The sequence below is a fragment of the Corvus cornix genome, chromosome 18 (assembly GCF_000738735.6).
Source record: "Corvus cornix cornix isolate S_Up_H32 chromosome 18, ASM73873v5, whole genome shotgun sequence".
Lineage (NCBI taxonomy): Eukaryota > Metazoa > Chordata > Aves > Passeriformes > Corvidae > Corvus > Corvus cornix.
The window spans coordinates 763,820-784,684 of NC_046347.1; the positions used below are offsets into that span (position 1 = coordinate 763,820).

A 20,865-nucleotide genomic window follows, 5' to 3' on the forward strand; every position below is an offset into this window, starting at 1 on the left:
CCCATTTACGAGCTCTATCAACACAAAGACACCGAGAATGAAGAACCATTTGTGGAGTTTCACATGTACAGACTGCCAGAAACAATGAGAAAAGGGAAATGCCACCTGAAAGGATGGGAGCTTGTTTGCCGAGAAGCCTCTGGGCTGGGGGTTTAAATAGCCACAGAGCGATGGGGGAAGCAGCTGAAAGGGGAAGCGTTTCATCCTAATTTGAGACAACAAAGAATGGGCCTTTGTGGAAGGGATGGAAAACACTTCTGCAGGCTCAGGGCAGCGGCGCCTCTCCCAAAGCGTGCACGCAGCAGCCGTGCCCCGTCCCCGCAGCGCTGCGCTGGAACGGGCACACACGGGAGCGAAAAACCTCCCGAAGCGGCCCGCAAACCTTCCGACGCAGGATACAACCATGAAAAATTCCCTCCCCCGGCAGCTGCTTGGGGCAGTCACAAGATCGGGGCGAAGCCGAGCTCTTCCTGCTCAGACAAAGCAGCGTCGGGCAGCCGCGAGCGGCGTGACCGGGAACGGTGCCCCGTGTCCTCCGTGCCCATGACATGGGCTGCTCATGCCAGCCCTGCTCGCTTCTGCTTCAGCCCACCCCAAAATAAGCACCGGCAGCGTTTTGGGAGCACCCAAGCTGCTCTCAGCCCAAGCACTGGGGGGATTTTGAGCAATGAAAGAGAGCATTTGAGGGGAAGCCAAGGCCCAGCCGCGTCTCTTACAAACAGTGCCCCTGCGGCACCCAGAGTCATTGATAATTGTCAGTGATGATTGTCACTGGTGATTGTCACAGCGCCACGGCACCACCCCAGCCAGCCAGGGAGCGCTTTCCTACTCCCCTTTTAACTCAGCCAGCGGCTCACGCTCGCATCTGCTGGCTGAAAACACGCGCAGAGCTTTTCCCTGCCCGGCACAGGTGGGGAGGCAGCCCCGGAGCCGTGCCCGGGCACCCCGAGGGCTCCAGCCCCGTTCCGGGAAGGGGCAGCCCAGGTGGGAGCGCTGAGCCACAGCTGCCCCGGCAGGTCCGGCCTCCAGGCTCGGCTTTACCAGCCGGAGACTGAACCTGGGCGAGCTTTCAGCCCCTGCAGGTTCAACACAGCGAGGGGAACACGGCTGTGGTGGAACTCCAAACTCCCCGCGCTGCTCCCACCCAAACCACGCTCCCGGAGCATCGCTCTGCTCCGGCTCCACAACCCAGCTCCCTTCCAGCCGCACATCTGCCATCCCGGCCGAGCACTCCCGCTGCGCCAGCCGCCAGGGAGCCCATCAGCCGCAAGCTGAAGTTGCTTTATTTTATTTTTTTTTCCAGTGGCAGAGCTTGAAATCAGAGATGAACAAGTCTGAAGGAGCTCCTGCCTGGCCTCTCATGTATTCCAGATGCACATGCTCCAACCGCCGCTTGCCAAACAGGATACGAGGCGCAAGGAAATAAAGCATTTTATCTCCAAGCTTTTCCAAGAGGGTATTAGAAACAATGGGGAGGAAATACAAAATTAACACTAGAGAAGAGCAATTGGCAGTGCCCTTGCGAGGCTGTTCTTCATGACAAGGCTGCCTATTCAGTGGCTTTCATTAGGAAAATCACATCGCAGAGCCATTCCCAACAGTGTCCCTATTTCCTAATTAGGCTTCGCCAAAGAGCTGCATCTCTCAGTTCCCGCCCGGCGCACAATCACAACAATTAACATTTCATTGCACCCGGCCGCCGAAAACACCGCAATTAAAGCATCTGAGGAGTCACACGGGCGCGTCAGCAGGGAGACAAGTTCTCACGTCGTGCTAATTGGCGGCCAAAGACCGATCAGAAGGACGGGAACGGCGGGGTTTGGTCTCCGTGCTGGGAAAGGCGCTCGGGGGCTGCGGCCGCTCCCCGGGCTCCCACCCAGGAGGCCGCGGACGGGGCTCGGTGCCAGCAGGGAGCACTGGTGACAGGTCCTGTCCGCCCCTCCGGGCTGCGGCACAGGGAGCTGCTCTCTGGGTCCCCGGGAATATCACTGGATCACACCCCCGTCACCAAACAGCCCGGACCCAACAGCAGGTGGGCGCAGAGGTCACCTGGAGCCCCCGGTGATGGCTTTCGATGGGTAGGACCCTGTCCTCACACCCGACATGAGAGACAGGGCAAGGATGGGGGGTCCTGAGGCTCTGAGGAAAGCGGAAGGAAGTCTTGGAGAGAGGAGGAAAAGAGCTGCAGCCGCGGAGCCCGGATTGCATCCTCCAAGGAAGGACATTTCCAGCCCGAACCAGCAGTGCAGAGAGCTGCAATGAGGGAGACCTGCCGGGCGGCAGTGCAATGCCCACGGAGTTGGGGGACAGAGCTTGCATGAAAACCTCATCCTCCCACCTGGAAGTTCAAACCGCTGCTGGGAGCAGAGCTCAGACACAAAAGGAGCTTCTCACTGCTCGAAACCACCTGGGGGACTCACCTGAGCACTTTCCCCTGACACCCTCAGGCACAACCTTCCACTTGCAGGATAATAATGCAAAAATGGGCAGCCCCGCCGTGCTCAGCGTGCACCCCGAAAAGAGAAGTTGAAACTCCTCCAGGGTGAGCTGCAACATGGCAAGGTCCCCATGCCACGCTGGGGTGTCCCTGGTCCCCAGCAGAGCCAGAGCGCTGAAGTTGGCATCCCTCAGCCCTGGGGCTGCTGCAGCACGGGCAGCTCGCCCTGCCAGCGCTCATCCTGCTGGAGCAGCCGCTGCTCCTCTCTGCCAGCACCTCCCACTGCACTCAGTTCTTCTTTCTTAGTGCAAAATCCACATCTTCATTTCCACATTCAGCAAAAAGGCACGCGGGGCCAGTTTTGTTTGGTTTCTGTCCCGGCTGGATGCCCTGATCTCCATGGGGAGGAGGGAAAAGGCAGCGGCACCATCCTACAGCCCCAGAGATGTGGGGCTGCCCCTCACCCAACCAAGGCACACCAGAACTCCCCTTTCTCCCTCTGTATAAGCACCCCCAACACTTCTCATCCCCTTTCCTCTGCCCTGAGCAGGCTGCAGAACTGCCGGCAGCAGGACAGGGGTGGCCACACAGAGCCAGGGAGAGCAGAGCACTGAGCTCCCCCCACTTCAATTCAGCAGGACCACACCGCGAGGCTGCAGCTGCCCTCGGACCGCGCTCACATCCCCGCTGCGCAGCTGCTTCCTTCAGAAACCCGTGGAGCATCCCCAGCATCACCCGAGCCCTCCGGCCTCACGCAGTCACCGTGACTGAGGGATGGAACCGCTGCCACCACCACAGCCGGGCTCTGTTATCTTCTCACCTTTCTGCATTTGAGCTCTAATCTGAGCAGCACCCAGAGCTCCAAACCACTTTGCAACCAGGTTTCGGAAACGCTTTGCAACTCCATCCGAGTTCGTGCTTTGAACAAGAGAAAAAAGCCCGAACACAAAACCAGACCTTTCTGACACCCAGGAAAATTAAAGCCTCTACATCCTGCATACCCCTGGATTTTACACCAAACCAAGATTTAGAAAATTGATCTAAATGGGAAAACGAAATAAATTGCAGCTGTTCAGCATCAGGGCAAGCAGCAGGAGCAGCACCAGCCTGCAGCTGCCCGAGCAGTTTCGCTGCAGCGGGAGCAGCACAGCCCCGAAACCAGCCCTTAGCAAAGCTAACGGCGCTGGGTGACAGCAACCAGATTGTCACAAACATGACAACAAAGGGCTGAAAGCTCTTTTCTCCCGCTTTCGTTAGCGATTTGAATCAGCAGAGCCTTTTCCTCCCTCAGGGCTCTCACCTCCAAAGCAGCTCAACATCCTCTGGGAGGCCGGTGCGGGAGGGAGCGTGGCCCGAGGCCAGGCTGGGCACTGACTGGGTGACGCTGGCGACACGGGGAGGCCACAGAAGCACCTGATGGAAGATGCTCCTTGGCAGGCCCGACGATCAGCACGGGCTGCTGCAAGAGGCAGCGCGGGGACAGCTCGGGGCTGGTGCGTGTCCAGCCCCCGGTGCTTGGAGGGGTGACGCTGCTGAGCTTGTCACATCCCAAACCACATCCTGTTGCCAAAGCAGAGCCTTCCCTGGGTCTGCACCTCAGCTCCCTCGGGCTGCGGAGACCCAGCTGAGGGAGCAACAGGCGACTTGTGACCTTTGGGTCCCTTCGGGGCAGGGCTGCTGCTGCAGTGACCCGCGTGAGTCACTGCCACGCTGCCGGCAGCCCTGCCAAAACTCCAGACGGGGACTGGAGAGCCCCCGGGACTTCCCGGGGACCCCGCCACGGCAGGGTGGTCCCCTGGGGCGGGCACAGCCCCACACCTGGCCCCGAGCAGCAGCTCCGTGGGGCCGCGCGGAGGAAAACAAACACAGAGTCCCGAAATGAGTCACAACAGCCGGGCCGTCCCCGCCCGCGGGGTGACACCGGCTCCTCCTGGCCAGGCACGGACCGCCCTGGGCTGCAAGGGCACCCCGAGGGAGACGCGGTGCGGGGGCCCCTTCCAAAGGTGCGAGGGAAACCCCCGCCCCCGGGTAGTGACACCCCGCTGGTGGGCTTAAGAGGAAGCCCCCAGCTACGTGGGACCCCCGCATTACACCGGTTTCTGTCCCCCTCCTTGTTACCCCATTTACAGCGAGCCCCCCGCGAAGGACACAGCCCCCTCCGGGCACGGCGGTGCCCTGGGCACCAACGCCCGAACCCACGGCTTACACGGACACCCCGGGAAGACAAGGGAACCCCCGCTCTACCTCCACGTGCACGGGGTGCACGGAGCCCCCCGCCCCGGTTACCCCGGGCTCAGTGCCCGCACGGTCCCCCCCCGCCCCGGTCACAGTGTGTGCACGGCCCCCCTCCCCTGCCGCACGGTCCTCCCGGCTCTCCCACCTGCGGGGCGGCTGCCGCCGGGGCTCCGTGCCCATCCTCGGCCGGCCCCGCCGGGCTGTCGCCGGGCTGGGCTGCGCTCCGCGCCGGGCGGCACCGGCGGCACCGGGCGGGCGGGGCTGGCGCCGGGTCCGCCCCGCACATGTGCGCGGCCAGCCCCGCCCCGGCCTTGCCCCGGCACCTGCCCCCCGCTTCCTCCGCCCAGCCGGCCCTCAGGCCTTCCCTCCCTTCGTACAGCCATCCCTCTCTTACTCCCTTGCTGCTCCCACCCTGCCGGTCACCCAGCTGGTTATCCCCTCGTCCATCCATCCATGGATCCATCCATCCTGACACCACCACCACTTTCTCTTCCGCCCTTCACTCTTCCATTCACCCACCCCTCCATCTATGCCTTGCTCCTGCCATTCTGCCCCCCACCCATCCATGCATTCGTCCACCATCCTGCTCTTCATCCATCTGCCCTTCCCTCCATCAATCTCTCCTTCTTTTCATCCATCCATGCACCTTTTCCACCTTCACCTGCCATCCATCCTTCCATCCATCCATCCATCCATCCATCCATCCATCCATCCTTCCATCCATCCATCCATCCATCCATCCATCCATCCATCCATCCTTCCCTCCAGCCATCCACCTCTCCGTTCCTCCCTCCCTCTCTCTGTTCCTCCAGCCTGTGCATGATGTGAGTTTGTTTTCCTTCCCTCCCTGCACTGCCCTGTACCTCACCTTTGCTGGGCAAACCCTCAGTCCCTCCATGACAGTGCCAAGCCCACACTGGTGGCACCAGGCTGGGGACGTGCTGCCGGTGACTGTTCTGGTGGCACCTGGGAGTGGCCTTTCCTGTTGCCTTCACGGCTGCTCCTGAGCAAAGGCCCATCGCACCTCGATTTCTGGCCCACACCTGTCCCTGGGCCCGCCTGCTCACGGGGCTTGTGGCCGGATCCTGCCCAGCCGGTGCTGTGGGCAGGGGCAGGAATCTGAGCAGGTTTCTCTGCGGATTTCGGTTTGCTGAAGAGAGTGACCGCTGCCACTGCGGCTCCGAGACTCGAAACCTGCTCGGGGGCCAAAATAGCTGTGGGTTCTGCAGTGAAATTCCAGTGAATTTTAAAAAAAGCAAACCCAGTCAGAGCCGAAATCCCCTTTCATTGGCGACCCATAGAGACAAACGCCCGCTGTGCAAAGCGCGTGGGACGAGAGCCCCGGGTGCCTGTGTCACCTGTGCCAGGTGAAACCCCTGCAGGGGGACATGGGCTCGGCCTTCGCCAGCTGAGCGGCCACCAGCAGTTCAGCAGAAATCCTGAGGCAGCAAAAATAGCCGGACAGGGAAGGTCTGGTGTCGATGTCGTGGTGCCACCTGCCCCAAGGCGCTGCCCTGGGAAACAGCCGAGTGCTCGGGGCAGCTTTGTGTCCCAGCTCCTCTTGGCCGGAGCTCTTCGCTGGATGCCAACCTGGGATGCTAATCTGATCTTTCCCACCCCTTCTGCCCCATTCCCACCTCCTCATTTCAGACCCAGCTTTTCAGGCAGATCCCTGAACTGGAGGAACTGGGAGGTGTCTGAAGGGCCAAAGCTGCGGAGGCCAAACTCCTCTGGCTGCTGGGGCTGCAGTGTGTCCCCTCCCGTCCCCCTCCCTCCCTGTCTGAGGCACTGGGAGCTCCTTGTTGTGCTCCTGGGGGCCTGGAGCAGCTGAGGAAGTTACCAAACATGGGCTGGGGGGGCTCGTGGTGGCGGAAGGAAGCGGAGGAGGGCAGGGAGGGGCCGTGCCAGGGCTGCAGCAGTGACAAACAGCAGCGTGGGGCCACCAGGCTGACACAGCCAGCTCGGGGAAAGGGCTCTGGAGCAGGGGCACCTCCAAGGGATGTCGACACCAGCATGTTCCTGGGAGCTCCTGGAGCAGGGAGCTGTGCTCCTCCTTATTGCTCAGCTGGTCTGAGTTCAGGGGATCCTGGGGATGCCGGTGCCACACCAAGGTGACAGCAGGCAGCGGGAGGTGGCTTTTAGGGGCCACAGGCGGCTTTTAGGGGTCACACAGAGAGCAGGAATGGCATCCCCGGTGGCTCCCACCCACGAGGAGGAGTTGCATCAAGTGTGGCTGTGGTGACACCAACAGCAATGCCGAAGCTGCTGGAGCTGCAGCTGGAGCAGGGCCACGGAGCACCGGCAGCTCCGGCACATCCCAGCTCAGTTCCTGCCCCTGGAGCTGCCGACCAGCCCCAGCAGGATGAGAAAGCTGAGGGTGTGCTCTGATGAGCTCGTTTAGACCTTTGGGTTCTCTGTGAACACCCCAGGGCACAGGAGGTGAAACACTGACCTGGGGGCAGCTCCCTGTGCCAGGGGAGCAGCTGCACGCCAGGGATGCTGGGCTGGGAGCACTGCTCTTCCTCTGTGCTCACCTGAGCTGCTTTGTCCCTCACAGCTGATGGGGCAAGGGAAAAACACCCAAATATCAAAGTGTGAGTTCCAGCCCACTGCACAGAAACAGCCACATCGGTGCAAATTCAGAGATCCGGCCACATCCCTGCTTCCAGTGCCCAAGGGACACCACCTCTGCTCCAGGGATGCTCAACAGCCAGTGCAGGGATAGAGAGCAAGCCATTAACTATAAAAGTCATTTTTCCACAAGCAACTCCAAAGCAACTCATGGGAAGCCTTGGCTGGGAGCAGAGCAATCTGTGCACAAAGCCCCTGTGGTGCTGGAAAGGGATCTCCGTAGAGAGCATCTCCAAGCAAATCACATTTCCCACGTATGCAAAGGGGTGGCTGGGGGAGGCAGCTGTGAACGTGTCCTGTGACAGCAGTCAAATCCTGCATTTCCAGGAATGGCAACTCACAAACACAAATCTCCTTTCCTTGGCTTCTACTTTGACTCCTTTTCCTCCAAATCAGCACAAAGGCACCTCTTGGGTGGCTGCTGAAAAATGGGACTTACCCTGAATTCAAAGAGGTGCTCAGAAGTTCACAGCATTACGGATTTGTAGAGTCAAAAAATGGGTTGGGTTGGAAAGGACCTTAAAGATCACCTTGTCCCAGGCCCCTGCCCCTGTGGGGAAGGGACACCTTTAACTGAAAAGGTTGCTCCAAGTCCCTCCAACCTGGCCTTGGACACCGAAGTTCACCTTACAGTGAAGTTCAGTTCATCACGGTCTCATTCCCATTCCTGTCTGCTCCACACCCAGACACACTCCCTGACACAGCAACCCCAACCCAGCCCCACAGTGGGAATCGAGCAGCTCACCCCCCCAAAATGCCATGAAGTCAGCAGCTGTACACTCAGGCCAGGCTCTGCAGAGTGCAGCCGGCATGTCTCCCTGGGGTGCTGCTGCTCGTGCCCAGACTGAGGGTTTGCACAGCTTTGGGATGGCTGACCCTGGCCTCACGCAGCCCCCGAGGCTGCTGCTGCTGCTGGGGCTGTGCAGGCTCCAGGTGAGCCCATTCCCTCCCTCTCCCTGAGTTCCCACAGTATCGGAGCATCCCAGCCCTGCAGAGCAGCTCTGCAGCCTCTCCCCACCGCCTGTCCCTCGGAGGGAAGGGGAAGCAGCGTCACTGAAAAGGGAACCTTCTTCTCTCTGGTTTTCCCCACAAGTTGTGTTTTTCATTTCTCAGGGCAAGCTCAGAGGATTCTGACAGACTCTGCTGCAGCCCTTGAGAAATGAAACTGGGGCAGAGACCTCGCTGCGGGCAGACCTGACGCTGCCCTTCCACCTCCCATGGAGGAGGTGACAATGAAACTTTACATGACCCGATCTGTTGAGGTGTCAAAGGTTTTCCGGCCAGTTCTGGGCTGGGAGGGCTCCAGAGCTGCCGCACTTTCGGCAGAGGCGTCTGATCTGCACTGGTCTGGGGCTGCGGCATTCCCAGCTCTTCGCTCTCCACCGGCTCCGGGCGGGATTCAGCCGAAGCTGGAACACCCTTTCCTCACTTTTCAGAGCTCCCTGCCCTGACAGCAGGGGATTCCTGTCCGGATCATCCTCCGGGACCAGGAGGAGCGCAGGCGGCCCCGGGAAGGGGCAGAGCGCTGGGAAGAGCCGGGCTGGGAGCGGCTTTCCCGTGGGCTGAGGTTTCCACCCTGTGTCCTGCCGGAGAATTGCACTGATGGGGAGGGCTCAGCATCCGCCGGGGGTGCGGCTCAGCCGGCCCTGGGTACCAGCTGGGCAGTGAATCCCCGGAAAACACTTCCCAGGAACTGCTCTGCCTCTGGCAGCCTCCCTGGGTCATCCCGGGGGAGGGACGATGTGAGGGTGCTGAAATTCCGCGGGTTCCGTGGTATCTGTGACCGCCGTGACCCTCAGCCCTCTGTCCCGGCCACTCTGAGCCTCCAGAGCTAGCAGCACCTTCCACTCCCCAAAGCGCCACAGCTCCCGGTGAACCCTCAGAAACCAAACCTGGATTCGGGAGCTCGCTCTGGGCACTGCCAGGTAAAGATGTGTCCATAACCAGGGCTCATTCCAGGTCCTGATGGGACTGAATAAACCTGGGCAATCCCTGGAGCTGGCTGCGCCCTGAGCCTGTGCTTTGCTGGACAGCTGGACACATCCCTGGGCGGCCACACATCCAGGGGTGGAGGTGGCAGCGTTCCAAGGGTGCTGTGAGCCCAGAGCAGCTGCAGTTTGTGCTCCTTCCCCGGGTCACAGCCCTGTCAGCCGGCACGGCCACGAGGGCACCGAGGCAGCACCGCCCAGCCGAGTCCCACCCCTGTCATTGCCATTGCCCCTCCACTTTTGGATGCACATTTTATGATGGACAAGGTGTAAATCAGGCGTAATTCTGAAAATCTGAGTAGAAACCACAGGGTCCTGCAACCCCTCAGGAGCTGGGCTCTGCCTTCCCAAATCCAGGGGCTGAAATACTTCAGCAAAGAACAGCCCAGAGGAGCAAGGGACAGCCCAGATCCTCGGCTGGGACACTTGGGGCTGTTTGGCCTCTCCGGAGGTTTTGCTCCCAAATGAGGCTGCAGCAGGAGAGGGCCAAATCCAGAAAAACAAGGACGGGGATCCCCTCCCCTTCCAGCCCCCCGGAGGGGTCCCTCCCCCCGGACACTCCCCATTCCCATCCCCGTCCCCGTCCCCGTCCCCGTCCCCGTCCCCATCCCGGGCTGGCGCAGCGGGCTCGGCGCAGGGACCCCAGCAGATGGCAGCAGGGCCTCAGGGTGAGCTCCCATGGATGGTTTCTTTCCGTGAATTTCCTTTCATTCCCTGCTTGTTTTAAATAAAAGTAATCACCCCGTGCAAATCCACTGCAGATGCACCTTGGGATAAGCTGAACTGCGGCAGGGACACTTACCCTGCACCTTATCCAGGTGACAAACTCCATGACCTCTGCAGGCATCGGAATGATGTGCCCAGACCCGCTGTGAGGAGAAAATGGGGTTTGCGGGAAGGGTTTGTCTTACCCTCGAGTAAATGGGAAAAATGGGACAGAGATGTCACCCAACCCAACGAGAAGAGGCTGGAAGCAGGACAGAGCCGGGCTGGAGCAGCCCATCCTCAGTCCTCCTTTGGGGGCAGGAGAGCGGGCAGGGCAAGGGGAGGTGCCCAGGTGGGCACGGGGAGTTCTGAGTGGGGACCACAGCAAATCCAGGACTCCTCCGGGCAGGAGGCACCCCCAGGCCCTCTGCTGTCCATAATCCCTTAAACCTCAATCCATTTTGCCCCATTCCGAGTGGCCAGTTTCCTCCTGATGCTTTAATTCACATTTGTAGTGAAGACACACCGTGCTCAGCAAAGTCTCTGGGTGCCACCAGCAGGTCCAGGTTTAAATCTGCAAATTGGGGTGTTTAAAGCAGATTATTATAACCCCAGCCCTCTGGTTTATCAGAGGCCAGCAGGGTGGATGTGTCACAGGTATCTCCAGGTCTCAGAGCTGTCTGTGCATTTTGGGTGCCCCAGGAACAGCTCACACACCGCATTAACCCTCACAGCAGTGACATTTTACTGCTTCTGTCACCACACACTTCACGATGCCACCAAATGACCAAGGCACCTGTGTGAGGGGGCAGTGCTGTGGGCAGCGAGGTCCTGGAGCAGCGTTTGATGGATGGGAGGTGTTTGCAGCTGGAATTCCGATGGGCAGGGTCTGTGTGCATCCATCGGGGTGTCCGGGACAGGCGGGATGTGGAGATGAGGATCCAGCAGAATCCCAAGCAGGCGCTGTGCTAGGAGAACGATTCTGCTTTTCTCTAGCACAGGATGGACACTGAAAAACAGCAGGGGGTTACTGGAGCCACAGAGGGAAGGGACAGAAAAAAGAGTTTTACCCTCTCCTCCCCCTGGTGCCTGAGGCATCGGGAGCAGGGATGAGACCTGCAGCCACCCCTGGCTGAAGTTCACAGCTGCCTTTCCTACCACGGACACCAAAGAGCTTTGCCAAGGGTGCGAGCATCATTCTCGGCTCAGTATCTGGGGAAACTGAGGCTGGCCGGGAGTTGTCCATTCGCTTTCTCCCACCAGCGCCTCAAACCCCTCCCCTCCGTGCTTCCCATGCGCTCTCCTCCGGCATTCCCGGGGCTCGGGCACGCCGGGGCGCGCGCGGCGGGATCGGTTTCCAGGCAGGCGGCGGTGCCGCTGAGCAGCAGTCGACAGCGAGGAATTCGGCTCGGCAAACGAGCCCTCCGCAGCCGCTCCAGCGCCGCGGGGGCCGGGCCGTGCCCGCCGGCGGCAGCGGGGCAGGCGGGCCCGGCTGGGTTGGGGATGGTGCGGCCCCCCCAGCACGCAGGGTGATGTGCAGGGAGGGCAGTGCCGGGGCTTTGGGCTCTGCCGGCTCAGATCCACCCGTGCCCTCTGGCCTGGCATGGGCACCACGCCGGTTAACGTCGCTGCTGAGGGCTGGAAGTGCGGACACAGCGCCGAGATAAAGCCCAGGAGCTCAGCCCGGCACCGGCAGAGGGGCTCTGCATGAACCCAGCCCTGGGATGGGGCGGGATGAGGGCTCTGTGCCCCGGGGGAGGCACGGGAAGGTCCGTCCTGTGGAGCTGTGGCCCATCCCCAAAGCCCCGTCCGGGCTCCCAGGGCGCCGCAGTGCCCGGCCGGAGCTGCTCCCGCTGCCTCTCCCCAAGCCGCCCATTAGCAGGTTCGAGCCACTCGAAGGCCACTTCATCCCGGCTTAATACATCCTTAATTATAATTAGGTTAGGATGGCTGCCAACAGGAGCCCGAGCGCTGCGCAGTGCCCTGGGTGAGGTCCTGGAAAACTCGTCCTGACAGATGCCAGGGCTCTGCACGGGGCTGGGCCAGGGCTCGCTCCCAGCACCCTCTTGGTGGCCTCCCGTGATTTTGGGGTGCCAGGAAGGCCCCAGCACGCACCGTGCCCTGTCTGATATCCAGAGGACACTTCCCCTAAGGAAGACACAAGCCTGAAGCCCGGATGGGGCTGTTGCTTGACCCTCTGTGCCCTGCCCCAGCCTCGCTGGCTCAATCCCTACCAATCCCCCACTCCTTCCCTCAGGGAACAGGATGCTTTCTGGAATATATATATATTTTTTTTTTATTACTACTAAACAAAGAAAGCAGCAAAACACCCCCTTCATCTGCAGCACTGAAGCAGAGCCTGCCCCAGGACTGCCCCAGCTGCAATCGGAGCTCAGTCCCACGAGCCCACTTGTCACTGCAGAGGGAATGCTGGAGAAGAGTTAATTATCTGGCAAAGGGAGTTACTGAGAGCTGGGAATCCAGAGGCTCTCGGGATCCATGTTTCGATAATCCTGCTCCTAAGGTAGCTGAAATCCATCCAGCCCTGCCTGCCCTGGCCCGGCCTCTGCCACACTCCCTCCCTGTCCCCTGGAAGCCCAGCCCAGGTTCCATCTTTACCTTACACCGGATTAAGGAGATTGAATTGCTTTTCACAGCTGTGTTCTGATTCAGCGGGGAGGAAGATTCCCACTAAGATCAGGGTTTCAGCTCCACGATCTTCCACAGGTCCCGTGGAAAACTGCGATCCTGGGTTCTCCCAAACAGTCTCTGTCGAGGCAGAAAATCTCTGCACGGGCCAGTTTCTTATGCCAGAGCCAGAGAAACTCCCACACTGGAGTGATACCTGTAGTGTTCACAGTGCCCAGAAACAATTCTGTCATCTAGGTGAGGAATTGTCCCTGCTCAAATAAATTATTTTAAGGGAATATTTGTTATTTTGAAGGACCGTGGTGCACTGCTCACTGCACTGCCCCTGCCCTTAGCACAGCTGCAGTTCCGTGTCCTGCCTGATCTCTCTTCACTCGGGACAAGTCTGGTCCTCTCCATCCACATTCCCTCAGCTCCAGAACTCTTGTGCTGGAATTGCTGCTCAGATTTTGCTAAAGCGGCTCAAGGCAGTGAATGAAGAGATCGATTTTCTCTGAGTAATACTGGGCTCAAATCAAAAGGAAAAGGCTTTGTTTGCTGTTATCCTCCCCCGGCAGGGCCCAGGTGTGGATGATTCTCAGTCAAGGCTGGTTTGCTGCCAAAGGAGCAGCTCACAGTGCCCAGGACTCCCTCGAGCTGCTGCCAGGCGGTACCGGGGGGGAGTGAAGGGGCAGCCGGAGTGGCGACACCAAACCCCTGTGCAAAATGCGGTGCGGGGTCAAAGCTGGGTGCTTTGGGGTGGGGATGCTCACTCCGAGTCCCCAAAAGCCTTAATGGCTCTTAGGCCATGGGGGGTGGGGATTTGTGAATTGCTCCTGTGTCCCTCTGTCAGTCAGACCCAGAAAGACTCGATCTAAAGAGAATAGTCCTAAAAACAGTGGAGTAGGAAGCCATTGTGATGGGTGGAGTTGCTTCAGGTCCCCTGAGATCCAGGTGGGTGCTTTGATCATCTAAAAATAAGATCTGCGGAGTGGCACCAAACACTCGGTGAAGTCTCTCTGAATTAAACATTTTAGTGAATAAACTGGATGTCCCACTCCCCTCCTCTCCACACAGATCCACAGCAATGTTTATAAAGGAATCTGCCTCCTCCAAACCCAAACCTGTTTCCTTCACCCCACATCTCCCACACCTCAGCCTGACAGCAGAGTCCTCCAGATCCCTGAAATTGGGGTTACAGAAACACGGGATACAGAAACACAGGGATATTCCCCCCATCAGTGCGGGGGGTCCTGCCAGGCCTCCAACAGTCCAGTGCAGGGAGGTCTCTCCAGCTGTGCCTGGGCATTCCCAGTGGCCCGAGCTCCCAGCTCGGGGAGTTTTTTCCTCTGGAGCTCAGAACGTTGTTGCGAGGTCACCAAGCCCCCTTGTCCCATCCCTGGAATGTATTGCTCAGAAAAGTCATTTTGACTTGGAAATAGCTTGAAAATGTAGGGTAGCCTTACGTGGGGTGCAGGAGGAGCTGGGGTCTGGAGGGTCTGTGTGGGTTCCTGGACTGTGCCATACAAAACCCGCTTTTCCCTGGATGATACCTCAGCAGCGTGTCCCGCACACGGCGGCGTTTCCCAGCCTGAGCTGCCTCATTTTTGTTGTGCTCCATCTGCACCCATCCGAACGAAGCCATCGTTTCTGCAGGGCGGCACACAAACAAATCAAAGGGTTTGACAACTTCAGCATCCAGGAGCGCCCCTGTTTTCCAGGGAATATCTGGGACCCGCAGTGCTGCAGTGGCTGAATCCACCTGCGAGTCCCTGGGAGTGCCTGAGCCCTTCTGGCTCCTGTTTGGGCCAGCCGGGAGCTCTGCTGGCTGCTGGGTGTCCTGCAGCTCTGCTGAAAATAAATCAAATATTACTCACTGAGCTTCCCAGCCTGCCTGCCCTAAAGAAAACATTTTGCAAGAGAAAATATAGTATTCCGGAGGCTTATCTCACTTGGTGGCAATTGTGGGTGTATAATTGAAAACCGAGCTGATCATTAGAGGTTCACAGAGATGCTGAATAGCCCAGTGTTCAGTGGTCTCTGCCAGCCATGGCCAATTTACATTAAAGGCTTGATTCCTTCTCCAGCCCACTTCTCAGCCCCTGGGAAATCTCCTCGTCGCTTATTCCTCGTTTGCAAGGACTGTCTAGTGCGAGGAAAAGTCTTGCCTGGCTCTGCTGTCGCTGCTGCCCAGGCTGAGCCGGGATGTCCCTCACTGACCGTGGGCACCAGCCTCATGTCCAGCTCTCCCCCATCCCAAACTGATAGTCGGCCTTGACCCGCCGGTCCCTAAACGGTTACTTTTTTATGTAAAATTCGTTCATTTTTTTTCCCCCCCGTGAATAGAGGAGCCAGAGGTGTGGTCTCCCGGGAGCTGAGGAGAAAACTGGATTAGGGGCCACGGAGCTACAAAGCGATCGGGGAAACTACACTTGTTTGGGAGCAAAGCGTAAATATTAGAGCGACAATAATAACAATAACTGCCTGCCGGGAGCCACAGTGCCTGAGGGTGGAGGATTAAATGTCATGTGCAAATGTTGTGATCTCTGCTGGCAGAGAGACATCAGTCCGGGAAGAGCCAGCGGTGCCTTCTTCCCGAATTCCCTTGGGACCTGTCTTTCTCCCTTTTCCCCGCAGCGTTCCTACGACCCTCCAAGCCAGGCAACGCGAGCCAAGTTATGGATTAGCATCCCTGCACAACCCCTCGCCCTCCCCCTTCCCCCTCTCATCGCAAGGAAGCCACCGGCTGATCATTTTCGCATCCCCGAGCCGGCCCTTCAGAGCTGAGGGAGTTCGGGAATGCCCCGGGCTCGCTCCGCGGCGTCGCGGCTGCAAACGGGTCTGGGGGCAGCGGGGCTGCTCCTCCTCCCTGCGCTCCGGGACCCGCGCACAGGTGATGGAGAACCCCTGGAATGGGGAGCAGAGAGGTGACGGGGAGTGCCCGGAGGGGCCGACGGACCCGTGAGCGGCACAAGCGGCCTCGGCTGCGGCTGCGGCCCCGGTTCAGCCCCGCCCGGAGCCCCGCGGTGCCCGGCGGCCCCGCGGAGGTGAGAGATGCGGCAGCAGCGGGGTCGTGCCGGAGTCGGGGCAGGGGAGCCGGAGCGGGACCCCGCGGGGTCTCCTCGCTCTCTCCTCCCGGCTCCGGCCGCCGCTGCCCCCGCGCTTGCGGAGCGAAGTTTGGGGGTTTGGGGAGAGCAGCCCGGGCCGCCCGCCGTGCCCGTGTTTAAAAGATCGCGGAGATATTTTCACACCTCAAACCGCCGCCCCCCTCTCCCCTCCAGCCCCCATCGCCTTGATTTAGCCCTTGGTAATTAATTTGGCATTTCAGAATAGCTACTGGGCTGGATAATGGCCTCATTCATCTCCCCAGCCTAATCTGAACAGAATCTGGAAGAAAAGCTTTCTGAAAGACAGAAACTGCCATTCGGCAACTGCTCAAAAGAACTGTCACTCCAGGGGAATAAATCGCTCCTGATTATTTCAACCCGGGTCTTCTCTGCTTTTCCAGTCGCTCCCGGTCCCGCCGGGGAACGGCCCCCCGAGAGCCGAGGAGGAGAAGAGCCGCTCGGGCTTTCCCCCTCCCTTCTCCAAGCCCGGGCGGTGCAGGGGGAGGTGGGCGAGGAGCAGCGCATTTTCCCGGGGAGGAGGACGAGCTCCGGCACCCGAAGCCATTTGACTTTTAAAACAGCTCCGAGCTCCGGGGCCGCCTTTCCCGCTGCCCCCGGTGCGGCTGAAATAAAGCCCTTCTCGGCTCTCCGTCCCCGGGGCTTCTCCCGGGCCAAACGCCCAGCCGTGCCCCGCCGCCGCTCGGCCCCTGGCCCGCACGTGCCGGCGGCCGCCCCCCAGGGACCGGGGGACCGGAGATGTTCCGGGGTGGTCCCAGCCGTGCTCCGTTCCCAGTGTAGGTACCGGAGATGCTCCGGGGTGGTCCCAGCCGTGCTCCGTTCCCAGTGTAGGTACCGGAGATGCTCCGGGGTGGTCCCAGCCGTGCTCCGTTCCCAGTGTAGGTACCGGAGATGCTCCGGGGTGGTCCCAGCCGTGCTCCGTTCCCGGTGTAGGTACCGGAGATGCTCCGGGGTGATCCCAGCCGTGCTCCGTTCCCGGTGTAGGTACCGGAGATGCTCCGGGGTGGTCCCAGCCGTGCTCCGTTCCCGGTGTTGGTACCGGAGATGCTCCGGGGTGATCCCAGCGGTGCTCCGTTCCCGGTGTAGGTACCGGAGATGCTCCGTTCCCAGTGCGCTATTGGAGATCCCGCAGATGCTCCGTTCCCGGTGTAGGCACCGGAGATGCTCCGCTGCTGGTACCAGCGATGCTCCGGCCCCCGTGCAGGTACCGGAGATGCTTCGGCGTCTCAGCGGGGCTGACTTCGGCAAGGATCCGTCCCCTCCCGAGCCAGAACAGGGCCGGGGCTGGCTGGTGCTTCATGATAGGAAAATCAAATCCGAAGTGAGGGGCCATCCGTGGCGGGCACGGCTTGCTGCCCCGAGCATCGCCCCGTTTCATCCTCCCGGGACGGCCCCGGGCCCCTTCCCCGGAAGGGCCAGGCAGACTCGGGCCCGGGCCCGCCGAGCTGCGCCTCGGTCCCCGCGGAGCTGCTTACATGCATGTAATAGCTCGAGGGCGAGGTAATTAGAGGAGAAAGCCTCCGTAAATCACGTTAATGACCGCAAGAGCCATTACAAACCCCGGGGGTTGTGAAATACCGAATAAACGCAGCGAGAAGGGCAGGAGGGAGGCGAGAGCCGCAGCCCGGGAACGCCGGCGGGCAGCGCGGAGCTCCGCGCTCGGCAGCGCCGGGAGGTTGTTAAATTAACACCCTGCTAATGGGATTAGGCAGTACCTCGGCTTTGCGGGGGAGTTCAGAGGGGCCAGGTTTCCTTAGATTCACCCCAATTTTTGCTGTGAGGCGGTGAAGGACCGTGCGGGCTTTGAGGTGCCGAGGGCGACCTTTAAAAACCCTCACGGGTTTTAAAGAAACGCTGAAATTTCAGCCTTGCCCTGCGCACCGGGGGCACTCGCGGGTCGGCGAGAGGGTCCAGGGGCGTCCGGAGCAACCGGAGTCAAACCCTCATCTTTCCCCGGAGGAACGAGGATCCTCACAGCGGCACCTGCTGCGCCCCGAGCCGGCTCCGCGTGTCCCCCGGGCAGAGGAGCCGTCCCCCTGTCCCTCGCAGCCCCGGCACGGCCCGGACACGGGCGGACAGGGAGCCCGCGGCGAGAGCTCGTCCCGGACACGCGTGGCCGAAGGAAAAGCGCCGGGCGAGTGAAGCGGGGGATCACAAACGACGAGCGGAGATGCTCGTAGCAGGCACCTGGAGGGGCCTGGGGGCCCGAACTTGGGGCTCCCGGCTGGGGATTCCCATTTCCATCGTCTGCAGAGCCGCTCCTTGGCCCGGGCTCCCGCAGCCTCTGTCCCGGCCTGGCCCCCACGGTCCAGAACAGTTTAGTCTAAGTTGTCCCGCTCCCTCCTTGAGGTACCCTCCCGGAGCTGGACGGGAGCACACACCCCCACCCCAATTCTGCAAATAGGGCTGCAATTCAGGAGTGGGGATAAAACCTTCTCCGGGGCTGGGGTAACCCGGGACTGTCCGTGAGTGTCCCGGGTGTGCCGGGCTGCGGCCGACTCCCTGTGTGGCTCGGGTGGGACCAGCGGGACCGGATCCCCCAATCCCGGGCCGGCTTCATCCCCATCCACACCCCCCGTTGCTCCGGCAATGGAGGTCTCCGGGAGCGGGACGGAGGGGCTGTTTCCCGGGGAAGAGTTAACAAATCCCGGGAGCGGCGGGGCTGGGGGGGCGGCTGGGGGGGTCCGGGGGGCGCGTTGGGGCAGGGAGGCTGCGGAGCCCCTGCCCTGCAGGGAAGGCGGTTGCATTGCCAAAGACGCCCCGCTGGGCTAGCAGGCCCGGGAGCAGATTAATCAGGCACTAATTCAATTTACAACAACCACTTTTATTCAGCTCGGTGGCAAGGAATTCAAAGCCGGGAGAGGGCGGGCGGAGGGGAGGGGCGGAGGCCGGCCTGGGGCTCGCCGCTGCCCGGGCAGCCCCCGTCCCCTCGGGCCGCCCCGCCGAGGCTCTCCGGGGAGGGACCGCGCCGCCGTGCCAGGGCCCGGCCGCTTGAGTGACACGGCGTGGGCAGCGCTCCGAGAGAGGGCACCTCCGTTGGAAAAATAAAAGTGCCCTTTTAATCAAAGAGGGAGGGAAGGGGGGCGAGCAGGGCGGCCGGGAGCCGAGGGAGGGAAACTCTCCGCTCCCTACCGGGACCGTCTCTCCGGGATGTCGGTACCGTCCCCCCGGGCGGAGTCCCCGGCCGGGATCACAGCGGGAAGAGCGGAGCCGGAGCGGATCCGAGGGGAAGCGGCCATCGGGGGCGGCCCCTCGGCACTGGGGGTCTGCTGGGCGGGTGGGAAGGGGAGAGCGGGGCTGGGCCACGGCCCGGTGCGGGACAAGTGCCGCCCTTTAACCCCTTCCTCCCCTTAACGGGAGAGCCGACAAACTGCACAGCGAGGTGGGGGGAGGCAAGAGGCGCCGCGGAGCCCCTTGTGCCTGGTCTGTCCCGGGGCTGTGGTAGGCACACCGCCCCTCTTCACCGAGAACAGCCCCCTAAAACAACCTGCCGAGGGTCTCCGGGCCCGGGAGTTCCCGTGTCGTGATTCCCCCCAATGAAACTTCCCCGGCACCGGGTTTTCTGTCCCAGGGGCGAAGGCTGTGGGAGCCCGCTCGGGCCGGTGCCCCTTCTGATCCAGCTGAGGGGGCCAGTCCCTGTCTGGCCCGGTGGAGAGGGTAGGCCAGCAGTGACCAAGAAGTCCCCATCCTGATCCCCCCCGGCGTCCCCACAGGTGGGCGTGGGGCTCTTCCCGGCCGCTTCTCCCCCTTCCCGCTCCACGCCCACGGAGCATCCCCAGCTGCTGGGCGCAGGAGGCCCGGGCTCCCGCAGCACGGAGGGGCGGGCGGCAGGAGAAGGGCCCTTTCCCGGCTCCTCGGGGCGGCTCGGGAGCCCCGCGGAATCACCGCGGTGTCGAGGCGGGCTCCGTCCCACTCCCATCCCCCCCCCCGCCTCCCCGAGGCCTGTGCGCGTCTCTGGCTGAGCCGCCAGTGGATGTCGTTGTTCTGTTCCTTGAGCGCGATGTCACTCCTTTAGCATGACCTCAAACGCGGCGGGGGCTGACCGCCAGTCATTCTCCGTGCGAGGGCCGGGGCGGGAGCAGGCGGGACCCAGCCCCGCCGCCAGCCCCACTTTTGTGGTGCCGCCGCCGTCGCGGTCTCCCCTTTCTCCGCGGGGCTGGCCGCGGGCGGGCGATGCTCCGGGCTCCCTGAGCCGCCGCACCGCGTCCCCGGCCGAGGTGCCCCGCGGAGCGGCGCGGTCGAGCGGCGGCTCCCGCGTCTGCCCCGTGTCCCCCTCCCCGCTGTCCCCACGCCGCGCGGAGGTCGCGCAGGATGCCGCGGAGGGGAGCGGAGGCGCCGCTGGCCCTGCTGCTGGCGGCGGCGTGGCTGGCGCAGCCCCTGCGCGGCGGCTACCACGGCGTGAGCATGTTCGCCGTGCAGACCGCCCAGCCCGACCCTGCTACGACGAGCACGGGCTGCCCCGCCGCTGCATCCCCGACTTCGTCAACTCGGCCTTCGGGAAGGAGGTGAAGGTGTCCAGCACCTGCGGGAAGCCGCCGTCGCGGTACTGCGTGGTGACGGAGAAGGGCGAGGAGCAGGTCCGCACCTGCCACCTCTGCAACGCCTCCGACCCCAAGCGCGCCCACCCGCCCTCCTTCCTCACCGACCTCAACAACCCGCACAACCTGACCTGCTGGCAGTCCGACAGCTACGTCCAGTATCCCCACAACGTCACGCTCACCCTCTCCCTCGGCAAGAAATTCGAGGTGACCTACGTCAGCCTGCAGTTCTGCTCGCCGCGCCCCGAGTCCATGGCCATCCACAAGTCCATGGACTACGGCAAGACCTGGGTGCCTTTCCAGTTCTACTCCACGCAGTGCCGCAAGATGTACAACAAGCCGAGCCGCGCCGCCATCACGAAGCAGAACGAGCAGGAGGCGGTGTGCACCGACTCGCACACCGACGTGCGGCCCCTCTCCGGCGGCCTCATCGCCTTCAGCACCCTGGACGGCCGCCCCACCGCCCACGACTTCGACAACTCGCCCGTGCTGCAGGACTGGGTGACGGCCACCGACATCAGGGTGACCTTCAGCCGCCTGCACACCTTCGGCGACGAGAGCGAGGACGACTCCGAGCT

The 20,865-nt window shown here is 61.7% G+C and overlaps 2 protein-coding genes across 2 annotated transcripts in view; one reads left to right on the forward strand and one right to left on the reverse strand.

The window, feature by feature from the left end:
- Positions 1-4,896, reverse strand: part of PIK3R5 (phosphoinositide-3-kinase regulatory subunit 5) — a 46,915-nt gene extending 42,019 nt beyond the window's left edge. Inside the window, 1 exon segment of the mRNA XM_039562455.1 lies at positions 4,818-4,896. The gene's annotated coding sequence lies outside the window, so the exon portion shown is untranslated.
- Positions 4,897-19,963: 15,067 nt separating this feature from the next.
- Positions 19,964-20,865, forward strand: part of NTN1 (netrin 1) — an 87,906-nt gene continuing 87,004 nt past the window's right edge. Inside the window, 2 exon segments of the mRNA XM_039562447.1 lie at positions 19,964-20,178; positions 20,181-20,864. Of these exon segments, the coding sequence (XP_039418381.1) occupies positions 20,061-20,178; positions 20,181-20,864 (802 nt within the window). The 5' untranslated portion in view covers positions 19,964-20,060.